Source organism: Typopeltis vanoorti, chromosome 20, assembly GCF_054136105.1.
Source record: "Typopeltis vanoorti isolate ZY-2024b chromosome 20, IOZ_Tvanoo_1.0, whole genome shotgun sequence".
NCBI classification, from domain to species: Eukaryota; Metazoa; Arthropoda; class Arachnida; order Uropygi; family Thelyphonidae; genus Typopeltis; species Typopeltis vanoorti.
The window spans coordinates 2,116,909-2,142,658 of record NC_143568.1 but is presented as its reverse complement, the minus strand read 5'-3'; the positions used below and the strand labels follow the sequence as shown (position 1 = coordinate 2,142,658).

Genomic DNA, 25,750 nt, shown 5'->3' with positions numbered 1-25,750 from the left:
CTAGTCACTAGGACATCTACGGGGATTACAAAAACAATTAATGTAACATGCACACAAAAACTTACAATACTAAGCCCAACCACGTGGGTGACACTAAAGTCCTATCTAGGTGGAGCGCCCTCTAAGGGCGGTAGTAGGTGGCCTGGAATGTAAGGTGGGACCTCTGGTGATGAGTGTTTCCCAAATCTTCGTAAGCTTAATGCAACCGTATTTGTTAAGATTTGGTTGGTTTCTGAGAGCTGCTGCTGCTTCTAAGAAAAGTCTCTCTTTCTTGAATTTGCTGTGGTGGAGCATGGTGGTTTTCTTCCATGATACTCTGTGGGTGGTGTCCAAAACATGGTCAGCCAAGCCTGAATGGCCATAGTTGTGTTTAACGATGTACGACTTGTGTTCCTCCAGGCGGATGGATGCTGATCTGCCTGTCTGTCCAAAGTACGCAAGCTTACAGGAACAGGGTACTTTGTAAACTCCAGGCAGAGAGAGAGGAGGGAGCTGATCTTTCGTAGAACGGATAAGGGTAGCAAGTTTGCAGTAGGGCTTATATGCTGTGTGTAGGTTATACTTTTTTAGTATCTTGGCTATTTTTTCCGAAGTGCCTCGGATGTAGGGTATGGTGATGCCATTTTTAAATTCTTGTTGACGAGAGGGACAGGGAATGGGGAAGGAATTGATTATTTTTTTGATACTGTGTTCGCTGTAGCCATTGGAGAGGAAAGTTCTGTGTATGTGGTTAAGCTCAGTAGTGAGGGCGGTTCCACTGGAACAAAGATTGTGGGCTTTCTTGGTAAGGGTTTTAATGATGCCATGTTGTGAGGGGTGGTGGTGGTGGGAGAGTTTGTGAATGTATCTGCCTGTGTGTGTGGGGGTTTTCTGTATACAGTGAAGGCAAGTGTATCATTAGGCAGGCGCGTGACTAAGGTGTCTAGGAAGGGTAAACAATTGTTCTTTTCCTTTTCCATAGTAAACTGGATTCTTGGATGTAGGCTATTGAGATGACCGAGGAAGGAGTCTAACGTGTCTGGGCCATGAGGCCAAATAGAGAGCACATCATCTACATATCTTAGCCAGATAGAAGGTTTGAGTGGGGCTGAGTCTATGGCTTGTTTTTCGAAATCTTCCATATAGAAATTGGCAAGGGGGATGAGAGGGGGGAACCCATGGCAGTTCCTTCTATCTGCTTGTAGATTTTGTTATTCCAAGAGAAATACCCAGAGTTGATGGCAAAGGAAAAGAGATCTAAGATGTCAGAGGGGAAAACGTTTTCTAAGAGAGATAAAGTGTCAGTTAAGGGAATATTGGTAAACAAAGAGGAGATATCAAAGCTTACTAATATGTCTGTATTGTTCAAGGTTAAATTTTCTGTGAGGGCTTTAAAGTGGGCCGAGTTTTTTATATAGGAAGCTGAATTTCCGGTGAGGGGGGACAGAGAGTTGGCCAGCTGTTTAGACAGTCTGTAACAAGGTGCATTGGTGGCATCTACTATAGGTCTGAGTGGGGAATTGGGTTTGTGGATTTTTGGTAAACCATATATTCTGGGGAGATGGGAGCAGAAAGGTTTAAGTTTTTTCGTGACGTCAGGGGGGCCAGGAGGTTACTTTTTTAAGTAAGATTTTTAATTTCTTAACTTGTGTTTTTGTGGGGTCTTGTTCTAGCGGGATGTAGGTAGCGCGATCGCGGAGGATAATGTTCATTTTACAATTGTATTCGCTGGTATTAAGAACAACTGTGGCATTACCCTTATCTGCTCTGGTGATGACGATACTTTTTTCTTTGCGTAGTTTCTGGAGAGCCATGCATTGGGCATAAGATAAGTTACTTTTTGGAGGCGAAGGGTGATCGAAGACGTTGGCTACGTCGAGTCTGATGTTGTTGGCTACCTAACATCAGACTCGTACTCTAACCACATACACAGAACTTTCCTCTCCAATGGCTACAGTGAACACAGTATCAAAAAAATAATCAATTCCTCCCCCATTCCCTGTCCCTCTCGTCAACAACATTTTAAAAATGCCATCACCATACCCTACATCCGAGGAACTTCGGGAAAAAATAGCCAAAATACTAAAAAAGTATAACCTGCACACAGCATATAAGCCCTACTGCAAACTTGCTACCCTTATCCATTCTACGAAAGATCAGCTCCCTCCTCTCTCTCTGCCTGGAGTTTACAAAGTACCCTGTTCCTGTAAGCTTGCGTACTTTGGACAGACAGGCAGATCAGCATCCATCTGCCTGGAGGAACACAAGTCGTACATCGTTAAACAACTATGGCCATTCAGGCTTGGCTGACCATGTTTTGGACACCACCCACAGAGTATCATGGAAGAAAACCACCATGCTCCACCACAGCAAATTCAAGAAAGAGAGACTTTTCTTAGAAGCAGCAGCAGCTCTCAGAAACCAACCAAATCTTAACAAATACGGTTGCATTAAGCTTCCAAAGATTTGGGAACCACTCATCACCAGAGGTCCCACCTTACATTCCAGGCCACCTACTACTGCCCTTAGAGGGCGCTCCACCTAGATAGGACTTTAGTGTCACCCACGTGGTTGGGCTTAGTTTTGTAAGTTTTTGTGTGCATGTTACATTAATTGTTTTTGTAATCCCCGTAGATGTCCTAGTGACTAGGACGAAATATTGGAAGTATTAAATTCTAATTTAATTCTTTCTGAGTGTTGTAAAAAATCCATTAAACCTCCAACATAATGTCCTCACAGCACTTAAGCCTCTACACAAGAATAACACTCTTTAAGCACCTAACTCCAAAACCATTTAAGTGCAGCGCATCAGGCATATATCCTTACTTCCATCAAATTCACTCCACATACCATTTCTCCTGCAGAATCTTCTCTTTGGCAATCATAGCCTTCTTTTCAATTATAAATCTGAAAACATCTGGAAACAAATGTGTATCACCATAAACCTATCCCAATATTATTAATATACAAATTAAATAACCATGATCCCAAAATAGACTCCTGTGGCACACCACTAGTGAGTTTCCTCATTTGAAATTGTGTTCACCCAACACACACAACAATATCATACAGGGGCAGCAGACTCACAATCTTACATTCTTACTCATCATTTTTGCTTCTTCTACCAACTCTTTCATATCTTCTCTCATTGCATATTTCTCACCTTTCAAATTATCTGTGCCTGCCAAAACAATTAACTCATTTGTTAATTAACGTTGCGCACATGTGAAAGCCTCAACACTCTTCTTACAATCTTATCAACAGTTTAAACACTTCAGAACAACTCTGCCTTCTATATGTAAGCATCTGAAGAAATAACTAAAACTATATGAACTGTTAGAAATCACTTCTCAGGCTGAGAATTGTAAATAAAACCAACTTTACTAAGCTTTAATGTTCTTTCAGCTTTAACCAAATTAAATTGTATATGGATTAATGACCACTGTTGTGTGTTGGAGGAACACAATTTCAAAAGAGGAAACTCACTAGTGGTCTGCCACAGGTGTCTGTTTTGGGATCATGGTTATTTAATTTGTATATTAATAATATTGGGATAGGTTTATTGTGATATACATTTGTTTCCAGATGATGCATAACTGGGAAGTGTGATAAGGAATCAAGCAGATGCTGTGGCCTTACAGGAGGACTTAAGTAGATTGCATGAGTGGACTAGTATAAAACTGTCAATTCAGTGTTGCAAAGTGCCAAGTTCTGAAATTTGGTAGGCAACAATGGGATGCAAAGTGTACACTTGGTGGGTAAATTTTGGAGGAAGTTGAGGAGATAAGTGACCTTGGAGTGATGGTGGACAAGGATTTGAAGTTCAGAGGTCACATTGCAGAAGTTGTGTAGACATTCCATCAGATTGTGACATTGATGCAGAGGACCATCACTTGTAGAAATAAAGAGGTTCTGGATCCATTGTGTAAAGCCTTGATTAGGCCTCATATGGATTACTGTGCACAGATTTGGTTCCTTGGTTTTCATGGTGACGAGGATATACTGGAAATGTTCCAGAGAAGATTGACTAAGATTGTAACTCGTCTTTGAAATGTGGGATGTGAAAATAGATTGAGGAAATGCAGTTTGAAAAGCCTTGTGAATAGGAAGAAGAGAGGAGATGTGAGAGACATTTAAGTTGGTAAAGCGTTGTTACCAGGTTAATATGAAAGAAATTTTTCATAGAATGGAAGAAGGGGTAGAAAAGGGGGACATCCCTGGAAGCTGTATAGTGGGCAGGTTCTATACATGGATAGTGGTTGGTAAGTAAAATGTGTTGCCTGATGTGAATACAGATACAATGATGGATGAGTTTAAGCCACAGTTTGATGGACTTTACGTGTAACAGTGTTTGCCTCACTCAATGGAGGTCTGGTGTTAATAACAATAATGACTACAATAAACTTCACACTTATCTCTTCATAAAAGGATATCCTCTCTCTCTCTCTCTCTCTCTCTCTTCCATTTCTGACTTTTCTATTTTTTGTCCATTCTTCATACATTGAAGACACAGAAACTCCACAATGTTTCTCCTGCTGTGTTCCTTTTCTAATCCATGAATAACTGAATGCTTAGCAGCATCTGATAACATTCTTTTTAACTCTGTGTATGCTCAGAAATACAATAGAACAATTTCTGCTCCAGTCCACTATTGTGTTTCCCCATTACTTCTTTCAACGCTGTACTTGAAATGACAATAGAGTTCTTTCTTCACAGTGCAGAAAACTTTAATTATAATTTCATTATGAAATAACCCAGAATTTATGACACTTCTTCATTTTACCATCTTTTATGTACTGAGGTAGGTTCATTTAATCACTTTCACAACATGAATTATATAGTGGTAACTTTCACTTCCCTCATCATTGACAACATTTCTTAAACCACATCTGTTATTATTATTATTATTATTGCACAGGCACCTCCATGGTGCCCTAAATCTCATCGTGGGAGATCCAGACTATCAACACAATATCTGTCATACCTCTCCTTGAAACCATTAACAGACAAAGCATTCACAACTGACTCTGCAACCTATTCCATTCATTCACCACTCTCCAAGTAAAAAATCTAGTCCTCATGCCCTTGCCCACACTCTTACCCAACTTCCAGAAATGACCTCTCATTCTGCTCCCTCTAGCAAAAATAAAACATTTTCCCTACATCAATCCTATAAAATCCTTTAAGTAACTTAAATGTTTCTATCATATCCTCCCTCCCCTTTTCACCTATCAGCCAACTTTTGTAACCCACAAATCTTCAATCTATTCTCATAGGGAGCATTCCACAAACCATTCACTATCTTGGTCACTTACTTATGGATGCTCTCCACCTCTTCCTCATCACCAAGAAACCCAGGTGACTAGACCTGAGCAAAATGTTTACACACAAACAGCAAAAACATTACAAAATATAGCTCATACAAAATTATAATTAACTGCTAATATCTAATTTTAATAAATTTATTTCACACTTAAGCAAGACTTCAGTAGCAAAAGACAAATACAATATCTCAAAACATCTTGCTCTTGACATAAAAATATAAACAAAAGTTTAACTAACAACAAAATAGTACTACATTACTAAATAATACACTTTTTTAAAAAAATTTATTTTATTCTATTTATTCATTTTTTTTATTTTAATTTTTTAAAATTTTTTCCACAAGAGGTCAGGCTAGGTTAAGTGATTAACAAGCATTTAGATTCATCATACTTTTGTATAGCAATGTCATTTAGCTTGTATCTTATACATATGTATTTTTCCTGATGATGATGACCTCAAGACAGAGGTCGAAACGTCAAATGTTACTTTCCTAATGTTAAGTAAAGTAATTATTCTAACATGTGTATTGTGTCTCCATAAATTAATCACTATGAATAATTATTTTCTTATTTTTAATTTGTGGGATATCTGAATTTTAATACAGATATCCTACACCATCATCATCATCAAATTCCTGACATGTACCCTCAAGGGGGTGTACAGCATATGATAGTACTACATGAAAAATTTACATCATTACTAACTTCCTATCTACAATTTTCCTCCAAATCAGTCCGTTACTTGTCAAGACTCCAACATTATCAGATCTTATATTTCTATCGTCTAAGGCACTTTGTACCGTATCAATCCACCTATATCTTGGTCTTCCTCTGGGTCGTTTTCCTGCCAACCTGGCAGAGAACACTTGTTTTGCTAATCTTTCCTTGCCCATTCTGTTTAAGTGACCATACCACCTGAGATTAGCTCTGCTAACGCATTCCTGGAGGCTGACAATGTCAAGTTCTTTCCTAATATCCTCGTTTTTAATATGATATTGCCATTGATGCCATCTGTTCATGCCTCTAATCTTTCTCAGGACTCTCATATCTGTGGTCTCTAGTCTTTGGTCAAGTGTTTTACTTCTGACCCAGCTCTCAGATCCATAAGTTAAAACTGGTTTGAACACTGTCTTGTATACAGCTAATTTAGTGTTCCAACTAATTTCTCTCTTATTCCTTAATGAATTTATTCAGTTGACTTCCTACCAGACCAGCTTTGTTGATTCTGTTGTCTATTTCCATATTTAATTTACCATCTTCACTAAAAAGCGTGCCTAAGTAGCTGAAATGTTTTACTTGTTCCACAGGTTCCCCGTTCACAACACAGTTGACATTTTCAATGATTCTACCTATTTTCATTGTCTTTGTCTTTTTAATGCTCACCTTCATACCATATCTATTACAACAGTTATTCGATTTAGTCAGGGAATCTTGCAAACTTGTAGCAGATTTATTTAGAAGTGTAACATCGTCTGCATAAAGCAAAGAGCTGACATTAACATCTCCAATTATGATATCATGTTTAATACCACTTTTCTTCATAATGTGATCCATATAGACAATGAATAACAGAGGGGATAATGTACATCCTTGTCTCACACCAGATTTAACATTAAACCATCTTCCTGTACTTCCTTCAATTCTAACTGCTGACTTACAACTCAAATAAAGACAAAGTACTGCTTGATATAATGGCCCATTGACACCATATAACTGTAACATATTGCTTCTCTCTGGGCACCTTGTCATATGCCTTTTCCAGATTGACAAAACTTAAATACAGATCTTTGTTATATTCCCATGCTTTCTCAACTATTTGTCATAAAGTGAAGATCTGATTCTGACAGCCTCTATTTGGCCTGAATCCAGCTTGTTCTTCACCAAGCTTTTCTTCCACAATTCTTCTCAACCGTTTCTCAAGTATACTTGCATAGATCTTGCCAGGAACACTCAGTAGGCAAATACCTCTATAATTCTCACATTCAGTTTTATTTTCCTTTTTATATATGGGTACTATGAGAGCTCTACTCCAATCATCGGGAATTCGTCCCTCTGTCCAGGCTTTCTGAACTATGCAGTGCAGCCACTGTAAGACTCTTATACCACCATACTTCAGCATTTCTGGTCGAATATCATCTACTCCTGCTGCCTTTCCACATTTCAAGCCTTTGATGGCTTTTTCTACTTCAAGTATGGATATGTATTCCTGACTGCATGCCTGGTCAGTGTTTTTTATCACTGTGCTGTCATCACTGCTTGTTTCATTTAGCAGTTTTTTAAAGTAATTACTCCATACTTCAAGGATATCTTTGTCTCCTGTTTTCATGTCCCTTTATCATCTCTAATTCCTTTTACAGCACTCTTCCTCCATTCCTAAGCTTCTTCAACAACCTCCAGAATATTTTGCCACCTTCTTGATATTTATTTTCTATGTTCTTGCCAAAGTCCTCCCATGACTTTTGTTTAGCTAGTTTTACACAGTGTTTCACTTTCTTACATTTATCTCTGTATTCTCTAAGAGCAAAAGCTGACTTATTTGCCAGGAACTTTTGATATGCTTTCTTCTTTTCCTTCACTGCCTCTTTAACTTCCTGTGTCCACCATGGAGTTCTGATTTTTCTATCCTTGCAGACAACCTCACCACATGCCTCTCTGGCTGAATCACTCAGGGTTTTCTTCAAGGCTTGTCACTGAATCTCCGAGGTTAGGTTCCTGTTCTCAAACTCTTTCATTTTTTCTTCAATAATCTTTGTGTATTTTAGTCTATAGTTCACATCTGAGAGCCGCTCAACTTTTATTCGCTTTAAAACTTTCTTACATGTTATTCTTTTCAATATGAAATTCAATTTTATCCTGCGCAAGGCTAAATAGTGATCACTTCCAATTTCAAATCCTCTGTACACTCTGGTGTCCTGCACCAGGAAGAAAACATCACTATCAACAATAACATAGTCAATGAGACTTTTCTTATTCCTTGCTTCTTCTCTCCATGTGAATTTGTGCACATTTTTATGTTGGAACATGGTGTTAGTAATAACCAGTCCGTGTCCTGAGCAGAAATCCAACAGATATTTGCCATTATTATTAGCTTTGCTCTTTTCTCCAAATTTTCCTAAAATATTTTCGTTTTAATTTAAAGAGCCATTTACATCAGCACTGCATCTGTCATCTGCATAAAGACTGAATAGTAATGAATAGTAAAAGCTCTGTTACTGAGCACTGCAGACCATACTTATTAAATTTATATATATGATCCACACATGAAAGATCACAAGACCTATGTCCAGATTAGTGCAGTGCATTGGTTCAGTGAGTTTCAAGCTGGACTGTAAAAGGGTATTGGATAGCAGTGGCCCTTGTTCTAATGATTTAGGAGGAACATGGAGGAATAATAGTGGCCATTTCGACAGAGCACTGTTCGTTGTAGAACAGGCACAAGGTAGAAACTGAATGTCTGTGAGAGAGGAATTGAAGTGGGTATGTGAGAGAGGGATCATTACTTAACTGGTTGCCCTCTTCTGGATCGAATCAAGTTTTTAGTTAGCTCCGGAAGGTATGGTTGAAATGTGTTTTTGTTAGGAAAGGTCAGAGATATAGGCGATTCCAGTAAAGCAAATCTGGTCATATTTCGATATCTGGGTATTATTGAAGGTAAGGAGGAGGGATGCAGTGAGAAAGTTGGCAATCCAGTTGCAGAGTATGGAAAGCAGATCATAGAATGCCAGTTTGCAAAGTAGGCCCCTATGACAAACCCAATTAAATGCCTTTGAAATGAAGAGGGCAAGCACATTGGTTTCTCCAAGTTTTTCCATGGCTTGAGTCCAGAGGTTGGTGCTGAAAGCTAGAAGATCAGCTATAGATTGTGAGTAGTGGAATCTTTACTGCTGTCAATGATTAATTAGTATGACTCTAGGTAGTTCAAGAATTGGGTGTTGATGACCTGCATAATTTTAGAGAGAACAAAAGTGAGAACAATTGTTTGGTAGTTCCTGGATTGACTATTATCACGTTTCTTTTGGATGGCTGAATGGGAACCTGTTTCAATATGTTGGGTAAATGCAAGTTGAATAGGTTATATTGAAGCAGTATTGTAGGATAGGTGTTAGTTCTGGGGCACAATATTTTTAACACAATAGGTGGAATACCATCAGGACCAGTCTGGGTCATCAATGCAGGAATTGGAAGAGGAGAGTGATGTTAGTAAGTTGGTGCTGTCTTTAGGTGAGATAAAGTCCCATCCAGCTGTGAGAGTGGTGGAAACTTGGGTGAGCAATGGTATATATTTCTGGGACCATGCTACCTCTGTAGCATGGTCCCAGAAACTTGGGTTTTTCATCCTGCATACAGGCAAACCAGCCAAGAGAACACACACATTTGATATAAAAAAGTACGCTTATATATCTGCATAGTGTAACCACCTTATTCTGGAATTATGGTTACAAAATCCAAGGATACCTTGGAGAGTTATGAACACCTCTCTGTGGCAGGAGTGCAAACACCCCCCCCCCCAGGCTAATTAAAAACGTGAATAGAAAGTTGCCAAATGGAAAATTTCCAAAGTTTTCTGTTTTCTTAGTAATGCTATCTGTGAATGTTTCACACACAATTTGAAAAAAATTTCATTGAAATCGGTGAATTTGAATGTAGTAGTAAGGCTTCAAAGGCACCTGAGCGCTTAACCATGTACAGGGGTGCATATGCACCCCGATATTCTCCATACAAAAACCAGTTTTTCTAAGCAGATGCATTAGTATTTTCCCATAGTTTGTTTTGTATTTACATTCCTGTTGCCTAAAATATATATTTTTTGCTTTGCTACGATATTCACTTTGAAACTACGTATGATTTTTGTATGAGCATGTATATTTTTTTTCGTTTTTAGTCAGTTTTTGTTCAGCTTACTTGTGTACACTGTAGCGTAATTTCATTATCTCTAAAATGATTCGATGCAATTTCAGTTCAGTCTTTGCTTGCATTTCAAAGAAGTAAGATATGTTTTTTATTGAATTAGTGGTAAGTGTTTATGGTTTTCATATTTGATATTGTCTTGTGAATTATGAACTATTATCTGCTGTGTCGATTGCTGTTTTTCTTCATTATTGCTTATTTTACTACTACTTATTGCTACTAAGTTTGTTTTGCGATATGTTTTATTTTTTTTTTGTTGTAGTTTTTATAGAATTTTTTTTTCTGTGGATATTTTAGATAATTATGATAGGAAGAAACGACATCGTACCAGTTCCAAGTTGATAGATCTTTTAGAGGAAGTGTCGTCAGTTGCTTCATCAGATATGCCGAGCGATGATGATGATTCAGATGTGGAATTAGAAAACGATATTTTTTTTGTTGTTGAAGAATATATACCACAATTAGATAAAGAACTAAGAGAAGAAAAAGCAAATGCAGAACCTATAGCTACTGTGGCCACTTCAGCTGCTGGTTCTTCTGCTGAAAATATCCTGTAAAATGTTGTTGTTGTATATCCGAATAGAAACTCAAAAATAAACAGAAGACGGATCTGATGTACATAAAGTTCCTGACTTTCAGGTATTTCGAGAAAGAGAAGGAATTGCCAGAGCAATACTAACTCAAAATCTATGCTCTGCAATGGACTGTTTCAAACAAATAATTCCTGAAACAATTATAAACATGATTGTGTGTGAAACTAATAGAAAAGCCTAATAAATTTAGTTTAATCCTTTATCCAAGTGTGAGCAAACAAAGTTTGTGCCTGAAAGTATCTTCAGGACTGGGGTAAGGTGGTACAACACCAGGACACTCCTTGCAAAGGTGGAGCAAGATACCAACACTCCTATCTCAGTATCTCCCATAATGCAAAACACATCTCCTTGAGGGTATGTCTAATGTTATGCATTAAGGGAAGGGCCACAACCCAGACTAGTTTCGACCTTTATTGAGGTCTCTTCAGTGGGAGCCAGGCCCAAGTGGAGATACCAGGCAGAAGCATTAGCAGGTCATCTCTACCTATAGGAGTTGCCAAATGGTGTGCCACCCTTTTTTAATAAATTACTCTGTTTTTTAATAAAGTACCTGTTAAGAACCATAGAAGAAGAAGAAGAAGATATATAATAATATATATTGTTTTTCAAATAGATTTCTTCTTTCTTACCAACATATACTTTATTTACAGAGCCTGGTTATTATGAAGAGGGACGATTTGGAATAAGGATAGAAAGCTTGTTTTTAATAAAGAAAGCTGATATAAAGGTTTGTAGGTTTATTTCTATCCTTTTTAATTGTAATTGTTGCATATTATTGTCTAAGTATGAGTGTGGTTGTATGTAATTTTCTGAGATAGCAGTAAAGACTAACTGAATAGCATTTGATTTGCTGTTACTGACAAGAAATTATATTCTTGTTTTAATTCTTTACTCAAGTGTGAGCAAACAAAATATGTTGATATCATACTTTTGTAAATTAATTTATTATATAAAAATTATCATAACCAAGTTGGCATATTTCAGTTATCAAGGTCAAATGGACAAGGAATTTGTTGAAGCCATATATTTGGTGTTTTATTATAAAGTAATGAACTGTGCTGAAGAAAAAGTTGAAAGAGTAAGAAATTTGGCTCATTCAGATAGATCAGTGGTTCTCAAACTTTTTGAAGTTGGGGTGCATTTAAAATCCTACAAATAATTGTAGGCGCACTATATACAAATTTCTGAGAAATATGTTATAATAATTAAGTCAAATATTACAGAAAAAAAATAATGCGATAAAAAATAAAATAAAATGAAACATACCTTAAGTTTATTCATTCTTGTGTTTATGAGAAACATGAGCCTGATGTGTCCTAGCAATTGCTTCAATGTTTAGGCATATATTTGAAAGGCAAACTCTCATTTCCTCGTCAATACATTGAAGAGTTCCTCTCTTTTTACACTTAATTGTGTTGAGGGTAGAAAATCCTAATTCACATAAATATGATGTTGAAAATTGTAGTAAAATGTTCAAAGCTTTTTTAGATATTGACACATATTCTTCTTTTATAGAAATCCAAAAGGCTTCAAAGAGACAATTCCTTATGTTTAATCATCAATCATGATCAGTGGATATAGCTGTCAGTTCTTCTTCTTCTGTTAATGTTAAACCAAAATCACTTGAAGTTTCCATAAATGGGTTTCTAATCCAGTCGTATTGTTCAGTGTTAAGTGATGGAAAATAAGAACTCAATTTTTCTTCTAAACTTGTTAAATGTTCAACTATTATTGGAAGTGTTTCATTTATGCAAGTGTTACTTACCAATGGAAACATTTCCAAATTACCTTCAACAGCTTTTCTTTTCCAAAGCTGTAGTTTTCTCTTAAAGGCTTTCATTTTGTCAGTGGATGTGAGAATATTTTCTTCTTTCCCTTGCATGCTAGTATTCAAAATATTGAGCTGCTGAAATATATCGGCCAAATACTGTAACCTGGCAATCCAAAATTCGCACCGAAGGAGGTTACAAAAATGTAATTGTTTCATCTCTTCAAAAAATGCAAGAAGTTCTTGTTGTAGCTCGTGTACACGGGTAAGTACTTTCCCCCTTGACAACCACCTCACCTCAGTGTGTAAAAGCAGCCGTCTGTGTTGTGAGTCCATATCGATACAAAGCTTTTTGAATAAACGTGATTTGACAGGTCTTGTTTTAATAAAGTTTACCATCTGAACAACTTGATCTAAAACTTCTCTTAATTTTTCTCCCAATGTTTTTGCCATCAAGGCCTCCCTATAAAGAAAGCAATGAGTTACGATAACATTCTCATTTTGTTTTTTTACAAAAGATGTAAGGCCCTTAACACAGCCTACCATGGAAGGGGCATCTGTACAAATGCCTACACATGACTTCCATGTTAACTGCCATTTATCAAGATGGCTATTCAAAATGTTAAAAACGTCCTCACCGTTTGTAGACACACTTAATTCTTTGCAAAAAAGAAACTGATTTACTATTTGATCTTCATTAATAAAACGGACAAATGCTAAAAGTTGCGCCTTGTTGGTAATGTCTGTTGACTCATCAACTTGCAATGCAAAATTTGAATACTGAAGTTTATTACTGCATACATTTTTCTCGATATCAGAAGAGATTTCTATAATACGCCTGTGAACTGTATCGAACTGAAAATAAGCAAGAGGAATCTTGCTTATTTTCATTGCTGCTTCATTTCCTAGCATTGTCATGACCATTTTTTTGCATACAGGCAAAATAAGTGACTCACCTAAAGTATGATCTTTCATATTTTTTGCTATCAGTTCTGAGACTTGATAAGAAGCGATTTGAGCTTTATCAGAAACAGTCATTATACTTTTAAAAGAATTTGTCGCTTTGGTTTGCTGTTCAGACAATCTCTTGAAAAAGCTTACAGATTTATCTTATAAATTAGAGTGTATAGTTTTAAAATGTTTACTCAATTTACTGGGAAGCAATGATTCATTTGCCATTTTACATCCACATACTAAACATAGCGGCAAAGGATGATCTTCACTTCCGGTCCAAGTGAAACCAAAGTTTAAATAACTTTCATTATATTTGCAAGTAGGCTGCGATTTTGCTTTCTTACTTGCACTTAACTTTTGCTCACTTCCAGAATCTGATTCTTCAATATCACGCTTCTTTTTGAGAAATCTATCCATTTTATTTGGGTGTATTTATCTGAAAATAAGTAATATGCACATAACATCCACTTCCAACACTTTTAAAATAAGTAATATACACAACAAGAATAAACCATATTCTTGTTCTCTTTGCAAGAAAAACCACTGTTAATTAACATAATAATGATGTGTTGACAAAAAGAGCGGTATATCTGTAATGAAAAGGTATAATAGAGTAACTATATTTATTTTTATATCTGGACACATATTTCTCTGGAATACCACAGGGCACACCCAGAAATCTTCTAGGGCGCACCCTTTGAGAACCACTGAGATAGATGTTTAATGACACTTAATAGTCAGAAAGTGAAATTTAGATAAATGCATACTAAAGAAAGGCTCGTGTAGAAAATTGTTGATAGAAAATCTGAACATAAAGACTTTCTCAGTTCCCATGCACTGTATGTGCTTTGCTCTGAATAATTTCTAAACTGAAAAATATCCTGCAAAAAATAAAATCAAACAGAGATTTAATAGCATTAAAGTTATTAAAATAAAAACAAGCATGCTATGAAGGTGACCAAAGAAGAGTTTCAATAAATGTTTTGTATAAGAGCAATGCTGTTAAATATATATACAGAGTGTTTCAAATTTAAATACCCCTATTCAGAGTAATCTGTAGAAAAAACCTGTAGACAAAATACCCTCACCCCAAACTTGGTGGTTACCCTAACCAGTCATGGGGAAGAGATTTGACCAAAAAAAAAGTTCAGAAATTACCAATAGGCAAAATATGGCACTCTGAGCTGGAGAAAATGATATTAATGTGAACCAGATGGTATATGTAATTGCGAAGTGATTCAGAATCAATGGCAAAGTTATTCGATGATGTGCATCAACACAACAGTGTTGATGCAAGATGGAGTACCTACCACATAGAATGTAAAATTCAACAATTATTGTGTCAACATTTCACAGGCAATAGAGTAATCAGTCACTCATTTTCTGTGAGATGGCTACTGCATTCACCAGACCTTAATCCTTGCGACTTTTCAAAAGTATGGTGTACTGGGGGCAAAGTTCTTCACCTGGCTGATTTGAAAGAGAGAATTACATATTATGTGTAAAACTTTTCAACAGATCAGTTGCATTCCACTGTAGACAAAGCTGTATGGCAGTACCAGCTACTGGTCCTGCACAAATGGCAACACATTGAACATAACCTACATTGATCATCTGGTTCTTTTAATAGCATATCAGCTTTATGTGATATGTTTTTTGTATCATATTATTTTATGAAATGAGCAAAATAAACATCACCAAATAACTTTGGTTGTCATTCACTCTTGAATAATTTAACAATCACCTACCATCCAGTTTAGTGCCATACTTCCCCTATCAGTCATTCTTGATTTTTTTTTGGGGGGGGGGGGAATCTTTTCAATGTGTTCTGGTTATGGTACCTACCAAGTTTCAACTCTGGTTCTCTCTATGGATTGCTCTAAATAGAGTTACTTTCATTTGAATTACCCTATAGTTCCAAAGGTGATGTTTGTGAAGAGTCAGTTATAAGTCATTATATGAGTCAGTTGTACCATATGAAATCATTGAATAAAAGAATTTTTGTTGCATTATTTTATAACCACCCCCCAATACCATTTTAAAAGAGATAACTTTTTAATATGATGTTATACAAATTAAGTGGATATCAAAGCCAACTACAGAAACTATAAAAGTTTTGTGCAGAATTTGACCAGAGACTTATGGGTAATACACTTGCTGCCATACTACGAGTTTCCCTAGCCGAACCTAATAGGTGGCATGCATGCTATATACCGTCCATATATTTGCCTCCTATTGGTTCATTTTGATAGGCTTCACTGACCCTACAGCTGTTTCAAACTCACTGGTTTTTGTCAGGGATCAAGCAGAAACCTAAGAGAGCAAAAATTCTCAGTACCAAGAAACTCGAAGCGTTGGAGAGGTGTATTTTTTGTAAACAAACTCTTCGTCGGTGCGTAAAGTATTTACTAAAAATAAAGAGCCAAAAGGCTTCATGTCGGCAATGCAAAATTATACAAATTAAGTGGATAACAAATCCAACATCATTTCAAAGCTGACTACAGAAACTATAGAAGTTTCGTGCAGAATTTGACCAGAGAGCTTACAGGTAATATGCTCGCCACCGTCGCTGACGAAAACCAGCGAGTTTGAAACAGCTGTCAGTGAAACCTATCAAAATGAACCAATACGAGACCAATACATGGACTCTTATATAGCATGCATGCCACCTATTAGGTTTGGCAAGGGCAACTTGTAGTTTGGCAGCGAGCATATTACCTGTAAGCTCTCTGGTCAAATTCTGCACAACTTCTATAGTTTCTGTAGTCGGCTTTGAAATGATGTTGGATTTGATATCCACTTAATTTGTATAATTTTGCATCGCCGACATGAAGCCTTTTGGCTCTTTATTTTTAGTGATATGATGTTATGTTAAGCATCAGTTACTATTATTATTTAAGTTTAAAATGTTATTCTTTTTAATAGCCATTATTTTTTTCTCTTATGCTTAATACAATATTATTACCTCAGAAGATCTGAATCTTGCTTCCACTGATGATGGAAGGAATGGCAAATCCAAGGTATACCTGATAATGGATCAAGCCATGTTTATTATTATTATTATTCAGGTATCTCCATGAAGTTAGAATTTTCTTATATAGCGAAACCTGTGGGGTATCCATAACTACAAAGTAACATGAATACCACAGTAAATAATTTTTTTATTATGTAAATATTTCATCTTATGAATCATAAGACATCATCAGTACAATTTTCAAGCAACAATAGGAACTGAATTAAAAAAACAGTAGTGCGCAGCAGGCTTAGATTGAAATCCCTCTATATATATATATATAGTCACATGTTCATGGCTTAAAAACTAATGAGCTGAACTAATGTTCAGCTCATTACCACAAACAGCTAAATTTTTTTATACACTTGAGGATAATTTTTGCCACACATTCAGACATGGCTTTAATATATCATATAGGAGTCTTGTGGTTTCTTGTCTGGATCGATTTATAGGAGAGTGGTTGATTATTTTTTGCTTATTATTAGATTATATCCATTTATAATAAATTTAGTTTAATCCTTTATCCAAGTGTGAGCAAACAAAGTTTGCGCCTGAAAGTATCTTCAGGACTGGGGTAAGGTGGTACAACACCAAAGAAGGTACTTTCAGGCGCAAACTTTGTTTGCTCACACTTGGATAAAGGATTAAACTAAATTTATTATACTCTAACCAAGTGAAAAATAAACTTTCAACATCTTTCTCTAAATCCAGAGTAATTTATTAAAAAAGGGTGGCACACCATTTGGCAACTCCTATAGGTAGAGATGACCTGCTAATGCTTCTGCCTGGTATCTCCACTTGGGCCTGGCTCCCACTGAAGAGACCTCAATAAAGGTCGAAACTAGTCTGGGTTGTGGCCCTTTCCTTAATGCATAACATTAGACATATCTGCAAGGAGATGTGTTTTGCATTATAGGAGATACTGAGACAGGAGTGTTGGTAGCTTGCTCCACCTTTGCAAGGAGTGCCCTTTTGTTGTACCACCTTACCCCAGTCCTGAAGATACTTTCAGGCGCAAACTTTGTTTGCTCACACTTGGATAAAGGATTAAACTAAATTTATTATACTCTAACCAAGTGAAAAATAAACTTTCAACTTCTAGATCCATTTAGTAAGGCTGCTTCTTTGATTTATTTCCAATTCCTGGTTTTAGAGATTCTTCTGAAGAACAAATCTTGTGTCCTCTGGATACTAGACATTTTATGATGCCATATTTTTGAAATGGATGGTGAGTTGATGTATTGTGGATATAACGACCTGAAAAAGTTGGTTTTTGGTAGACAGAAGTGTCAATGGATCCATCTTGCTTATGTTGGTGTACATACATAAGCAAGCTGGATCATCAAAAAGAATCATCTGATGATTCTTTTTCTAGTATGAACTTGATACAAGGATGTAGGGTGTTATTTTTTGTAAAAATGCATTGAGTTCTGGTTCTGTGTAGCTCCAAACTGCAAAAATGTCATCAGCATACTGCAGCCAAATTGTTGGTTTTGGGTTGAGAGTGAAAAATTCTTTCTTCTAGGTGGTCAAGAAAAAAATTTGGCTAGATTACGTGATAAGGGTGAGCCCAATGCTGTTCCTTCCTCTTGTTTATTGTATCTTTCCATGTGAAATAGCCTGATGTGATCGCAAATTTGAGTAATTCCACTATGTCCAAGGGAAATTTTGGGGTTAAAATTTCTATAATCTCTTTGTGAGAGATATTAGTGAAGAGAGAGAGAGGCAATGTCAAAGCTTACTAACATGCCTGTATCTGCCAGTTTAATGTATTTTATTCTTGTATGAAATTCTATGGAATTTTTTATTGAAGAAGCTGAGTGGTCAGTGAGGGGATGGAGAAGGTTAGATGGAAATCTTGATGTACTTGAAGTACCATGTTCGTGTAAATTGTCTTATTATGGACAAACAGGAAGATCTATAAATAAACGTATCTCTGAAATCAAGATCACATCCTTCTTTTTATAATCAACTTTACCAGATTTTTGTTATTATGCACTAACTTACTTGATTCCATGCTTTGTTTTCCATTTTGCTGCTGAACTTTTTTTTTATCCTCCGTGTGTTCCTCTAAACACTGCTCAACTTTCTGTAGTTTCCTCATCATCATTCTAATAATCTGCTTTAGTCTAGCAATCTCGGAGGTTAAATTATTTTTAATATCTTTAGTGGAGAAAATTTTCTTGTTCCTACTTCGCTGTTCTTATTAGCATTTCATTTCTTCTGTGTTTTGGGCATCATTTTACACCTGTATTTAATATTAAAATATTACAATAAAAATATGTCATAAAGACACTAATACTCTAAAAACACAAAAATCTACTCTAATATGCTATAAAACTCTAATTTTCTAAGGAAAGAAAAACAATAAAACAGATAAAAATCACCACTTTTACATGAGTGCTCAATTACACTGACCACTCACAATGTAATTTCAAACCCAACCATTTCAATTATATACCACAGTATATGTGTCCCCATTTCAATACATCTACCACCCTGTGTAAATATTCATGTAAATTGCTGAAAATGAACAGACAAGCAGGTTATTATTCCTCTTTATTGAGCCTTGATAAGACCCCATGTTGGCTACTTCACACAGATCTAGTCACCTAGGTTTCTTGGTGACAGGAAAGAGGTGGAGATGGTAGCAGGTCTATGAAATGAACATTACAAGAACAGGTTGAAGATTTGTGGGTTACAGAAATCATTCCTCTGTTCATACCAGGAGAAATTTTTACCCGTCATAAAAGTGGTGAGCTGCTGTACACCCTCATATTTTGTACATTTCATATATAGTGGATTTCCACTTTATGGTTCCCCATTTTTATGACAGGTAAAATTTTTTTGTTATGACTAGATGAAATGCCAGACCAAAGTGAAGCAATCAGAAACATTTTCATTAGTATATATGATTTCTAATAACTGGGTCAACATCTTTTTATTTTTTATTGTTATCAAATTTTGCATCACAAAATATTGCATATATTATATTTGTTTTTTTAAAAAACTGTCACTGTGGGTCATTCTGTCCAGATCACTTCACATGTACAGAGGGGAAGCCTATTGTTAAAGTGAACTGTCATAATTTGCCTTGATCTTCATTTATTGTCAATTTAATTTAAAATTATTTGCAGTGCAGTACATATTTATGCTCTCAAAAATATCTGGAAATAGAAAAAGTGAATTTGAGAATAAAAAAATTGTAGAATGGGACAATTAAAGCTTGGAGCAAGTTCCATCAATTTCATTCTGGATTCCTGAAGGCAGAAAAGTTCATGCTTCTCTTCTAATGTTATTGCTTTCTGTTAAAGAAACAGAAATCAATATTAGAAGAGAAGAAGAAATTTTTTGCCTTCAGGAATCCAGAACGAAACTGATCAAAATTTCTCCAACTTTAATTGTCCCATTCTACAAGAAGCATCATTTTAAAGAATACACAAAAAAGTTTATGCTGTATTTTATTATATAGTTCCAGGAACATAACCCCAATTCATGACTCTGAGTTCATGGGAAATTACGGTTCAGTTTATGATGGTTCTCTTAACAATGGCTTCCCAAGAGCCAGTTAAGTCATAAAAGTGGAAATTCTACTATAATCGAATCTCCATATAATATTTTCTTTACTATTCACCTTATACACCATTACTTTCCCTCTCATTACCTATAGATTCATACTAGAGAACAATTGGAATGTTGCTCCATTCCCATTGTCCTCTCTTCTGTCCATCACTCTTCCATTCTTCATGTTCTTATGTATGCTGTTTATTCTGTCATCACATGAAAAACTGGATACCACATGAAACAAGCAATTCGGGCGATTGCTTTTTAATATGAGGTCCAGTTTTTGGTTCCTAACTTGTAGAGTTTTTGTTATATATGTTGCCTCTGAATATCTTTTTGTTTATGCTGGTTAATATTTATTCTTTTATTATATTTTATTGAAGTCTTTATTTCTATGTTTGATTGTCCAAAGGGTTTTGAAGCTATTTTTCCTCTGTCCTGTTTCTTCTTTTTGGCTTCCACTTCACATGTTTGATTTCCCATTATAGTAAGTATATTTTCCTCTATTATTATGTAATATATATTAACATACTATATAAATGTGCTTATTTATTTACTGACTTACATAGTGAATTAAAATGAATAAGAAAGTGTAAGTAATACATCAGTGATATTTTCTTCTTCTTTTTTTAACAGTACACATTTCAAGAATCAGCTTTTCTAACATTTGAGCCACTCACACTGGTGCCAGTACAGACAAAACTTTTGGATTTATCTTTATTAACTGTTGAAGAGGTAAATATAGGCATTTCTTAACCAAATAATTTGTATTATTTATTTGTGTATTATTCCAGCAATTATTTTACTCACCTACCACTTGCCAGATTAAAAAAAAATAAAAAATCTCTTCTTCACTTCCTTTTCACCAAACTTTTGCACAACTTCTATGGATGGCTTTCTCTCTCTCTCTCTCTCTCTTTCTCTCTCTCTCTGTATAATCCCTTCATAAACTTAAACACCTCTACTGAATGTGAGTAGATCATGGGAGAAATAAGAGGATGGCAGAATAATTTCTCAAAAATGTATCCTATAATTAGGAAGACAAAAGAATATGCATGGTTTTAAACATAAGCAATATCTTTAACAAAGGATCATATGAGTAGATGTGGTAGGTAGCTACAGACCAAAAAGAATGCAAGTGTTAATGGAGGTTGTAGAGTGCATGGTAGTAACAGATAAGTAAAAGAGGTGAGAGAGTGTGAGATAAGTGATATGAAAATAGGAGAAGGAGAAAAATAGAAGAGTGCTGTATGATGTTAGACATCTCATGGCTATAGTGAGTGTTTCCTAATACAAAATGGACATTGGAGAAACTTCAAATCCATCTAGTAAGAATTGAAGAAAGGCCAAGAAAGGAGACAAAATATGGAGGGGGGAGATAAAGGGAGAAAAAGAATACAGTAATGTAGAGACATTCTGTGATTAGAAGTGTGCCAAACAAGTGAATAACAAAAGCATGTTTGTTTTTCTGAGAGTAAAGATTCATTACACAACTGAGACTGTAAGCAAGCAGCTAGAACAAATGGAAGATATGACTATATAAATTGAACAAACAGCTTAAAACAAGAGGAAGATGAATATGCAGTTGAAGATGTGGTTGCAACACTAGCACATAGTGATGGAATGCATAAAAGTGAGGATGAGATAGATAGGAATAGAAATCAGGATCAGGGAAACGGGAGGGATCAGACTGAAGAGAAAGAGAGCGTGTGGAATATCAGCTAGAATAAAGAATGTTGGTGCTGGTAGAATGGCCTCAAAGATGCAGGGATTGTTATGTTTGTACACAAGTATAAGTATTCAAAACAAGAAAACTGAGTTTGTTGCATTGATTGAGTCACTATGCCCAAAGATAATTGGAATAAGTTAAACTTGGTTGTCTGAGGAGGATGTGATGTCAGGGATAGAAATGGAAGGATATGTATAATTTTCCAAAAAGATGAAGGGGGAGGTGCTGTTAATAATTACAGAGGAATTGTGTCCACAAAGTGTGGAAGTTAATAGTGCATGCACAGATTTTGAATTTGTGTGGTGTGAAGTTGAAATAAACAGGCTAGTATATCTGATAGGATACTGTTATAGGCCAGGAAACACAGAGAATACTGATTATGAAATGTTTAAGCAAATTGGTTGGGCATGTAAAAAGAAGGTGATATATCGTCATGTATTTTGAAGGAATGTTGTAGGGAATTGACATCTGCCTTGGCATATTTGTTTCATATGAGTCTTACATTGGGTCAAGTTCTAAAAGAGTGGAAGGAAGGCAAGATCATACCGTTTCATAAGGAAGGTAACAGAACTCAAGCATCAAATTATTGGCCAATCTGTGTGTCAGGTGTTGTGGTTAAAGTGTTGGAGAGGCTAGTGAAAATCAGGATCAAAAATCAGGCTAGTCAAAATCAGAAATGAATGGACAGCATGGATTTGCTGAAAGGATGCCACGTTTTAGCAGTCTACTTACTTAAATTAAGGGGATAAAAATCCCTTATTATTTTACAGCCAGTATGCGAAACTCTAAGATCGAAAACTATGATCTAAGAGTTTCATGCCGAAGAATCTTAGATCGTAGTTTTCGATCTTAGAGTTTCGCATACTGGCTGTAAAATAATAAGGGATTTTTATCCTTAATTTAATTAACTTCGCCAGAAAAAATAGCCGTTTGGCTTTTCATCTTAGTTAATCTACTTACTTATTAAATAAGGTGACACAGTAGTATATCCAGTTTCCTCATTAGAGTTTGCAAAAGCTTCTGATAGATTACCACATGATAAGGTGGTAGTCACATTAGAGTGGATAGGGTTGGCTGTCTAATAGATATCAACAAATTATGTAGTATGGAGGAACAATATCCCAGAAGAGGAAAGTCGGTAGTAGTTTTTTTTTTCTTTATGTTGAGCCCATACATGAGAGGTTGGTTGATCAACTTATAGTACATTAGTACTGCATGTGGTAAGTGTTTGTCTATATTCTGATTCAGATATAATTTGTTAGAAAGACAAACAACAACAACAACATCATCAGAAAAAAATAATTGTAGAAACTCTAGAAAGTGTGCCTCATGGGGTCTGTTTTAAGGCCATTCCTGTTTAACCTATATGTTAATGATATTGAGGAAGATTTGAATGAATATACAGTTGTTTGTGGATGATGCAAATTTGCTATGAACTATGAGGAGTAGAGCAGATGTTGTGGCCTTACAAGAAGACTTAAGTAGACTGACTGAATAGGCATGGGAGGAGTGGGGATGCCAGTTCAATATTGCAAAATGTAAGGTTTTAAAATTTGGAAAACAAAGATGGGATTTGAATTTATGTTTGGTGGGGATATATTGTTGGAGGAAATAAGAGATCTTGCAGTGATGGTGGATAAGGATCTAAAATTTAGAGGACACGTTGCCAAAATTGTGAAGACAACACACCAAATTCTGGCAATGATGCAGGGGACACTGAATAGTACGTAGAAGTAAGGAGATTCTGGTTCCATTTTATAAGGCCTAATATGGACTACTGTGCACAGATTTGGTCACCTTGTTTTCATAAGGATGATGAGATATTGGAAAGTCCAGAGTTAATAAGGTCGTTTCTGGTATCCAGAATGTTGAGTATGAAGCAGGTTGAGAAGAGGCAATTTACAGAGTCTAGTGAATAGGAGGAAGAGGGGTTATGTGATAGAGACTTACAAATTGGTAAGGGGTTATTATAGGATTAACATTGAAGAAGTTTTTCATAAAAAGGGAGAACAAGAGGTCATCCCTAGAAGCTGTATAAGGTGGTTGTGAACAAGAGAGTGAGAAGGGTTTTTTTTTGTGTGGAGAGTTGTGAATGATTGGACTACATTGCCTGAGAGTGTGGTGTCTGCAGAGAATTTGAATATATTTAAGGCATGGTATATGACAAAGTAATCTCCTGCAATGTGTCTTTGACTTCATGGGAGTCTTAGGATAATAATAATAATAATAATAAATCAGTGCTGGTTAGATAGTTAACACATTTAAATAACATCTTCCCCTTTCTTTCATACACAGATGTGCAAACCCATGAGATTCCTCTCACAGTAGCCTCTTTTTTCCTCTAAAAGGCATGTTAATTTATTCAGATACTAGAATTTGCCACATGTGAAATACTGTCTGTTTTGTAATATCTTTTATTGATGATACTAATTGATTCATCTTTTATTCGGGATATAAACTGATATATGCAAATAAAGCTTATCATTGCTGTTGAAACAATATCACATCCATCTTATGCTTACACTGGAAACATACAGACTCCTCTACCATCTGGTATATTCAAATAGAACCAATATGTTTCTGATGTTTGTAACAGACCTCAGCTATTTGATATTTGCAAGCAGAACTTCTGCTTTGTAGAGATTTCCATATAACATCACACCTGCCTTAAACAAATAAACTTATTTTAAAATACACAGAATTTTATGGACCAGAATTTAATACAGCATTTATATATTTGTTACAGGTTGATTGGATAGATAACTACCACCAAGTATGTAGAGATGTGGTAGGTAAAGCCCTCAGGGAGCAAGGAAATCATAGTGCCTTCCAGTGGATGATGCGGGAAACTCAGCCGTTGGGTTAGCATTATTATTTACATAACATGGTTGGTGGGGAATAGGGGACTGGGATGGCATAACTTTCATCCCTTTTTTAAGTACTCCAGGGTACATTCTGTATGTGCCAAAAAAATGTTCATGCATGTATGTAAATGAATGTAAGTATATGTGTATGCACGTGTGTGGATGGATGGGTAGGTGGGTGGGCGGGTGGGTGTGTATATATATATATATATGTGTGTGTGTGTGTGTGTGTGTGAGAGAGAGAGAGAGATGTCATTCATATGCCCGAGAAAATAAAATGCATATTGTTGGTTGAAAACCATTCACATTTGTTGAAATGTGACTTTAAAAAGAGCTAGATCAATGGTGTTAGGCTGAAAGCCAAGTAAGTTGTGTCCTATTGTTTGTTTATTTTGTTAGTATGTATGTACGTATGTATGTATGTATATATGTTTGTTCGTTTGTATGTTTGTTTTAGTCACTACTTCACAGACAAGGAAAGAAGTAAAATGCAATCTTGTATTAAGTGTGCCTGTAATGTTTGTTATATTCTGGGTCAGGAAACCACAAGTATAATACTTGACATAAGTAAATAATATATAGTTACTTCCAAAAAATATTTTTACAGAGTATAAACATGAAAAAAATTAATGGATAGGTTAAATGCTCAAGTATTTAGATTACATAATTTATACATATTGCTAAATAGATTTATACATGTTTATATACTTTCACTGGTTAATAATCATAATATATCTTGAGCTCTGTTTATCACAATAAAAATATAAAGTGTACTTCATGGGAGCAACTATATCTTATTTGCTCAATAAATGGTTAGGTGTAACCTGGCCATTTGTATTTTATAGTGATTATTATTGTGCATTGTGATTGTATAGTAGATCACATGGCTTAGGCTGTCTTCCAGTGATATAGACAATATTTATTGTCTTTAGGGCCAAACCTGATATTGCAAAGCATATCATGGTAGATTGATAGTAGCAATATTAAGACTTTTGTGTTAGATATGTTTGTTGTGTTCTCTGTTTAAACAGAAAGTTGTGTTGTCAATTCATGT

The 25,750-nt window shown here is 35.7% G+C and overlaps 1 protein-coding gene across 1 annotated transcript in view; it reads left to right on the top strand.

Moving 5' to 3' along the window:
* LOC150095193 (xaa-Pro aminopeptidase 1-like) overlaps positions 1 to 24,819 on the top strand; it is a 606,338-nt gene extending 581,519 nt beyond the window's left edge. The window contains exons 23-25 of the mRNA XM_090410814.1: positions 11,455 to 11,531; positions 20,740 to 20,838; positions 24,579 to 24,819. Coding sequence (XP_090266940.1) covers positions 11,455 to 11,531; positions 20,740 to 20,838; positions 24,579 to 24,698 — 296 coding nt within the window. The 3' untranslated portion in view covers positions 24,699 to 24,819. The remainder of the gene's footprint in view (positions 1 to 11,454; positions 11,532 to 20,739; positions 20,839 to 24,578) is intronic.
* Positions 24,820 to 25,750: the final 931 nt, after the last annotated feature.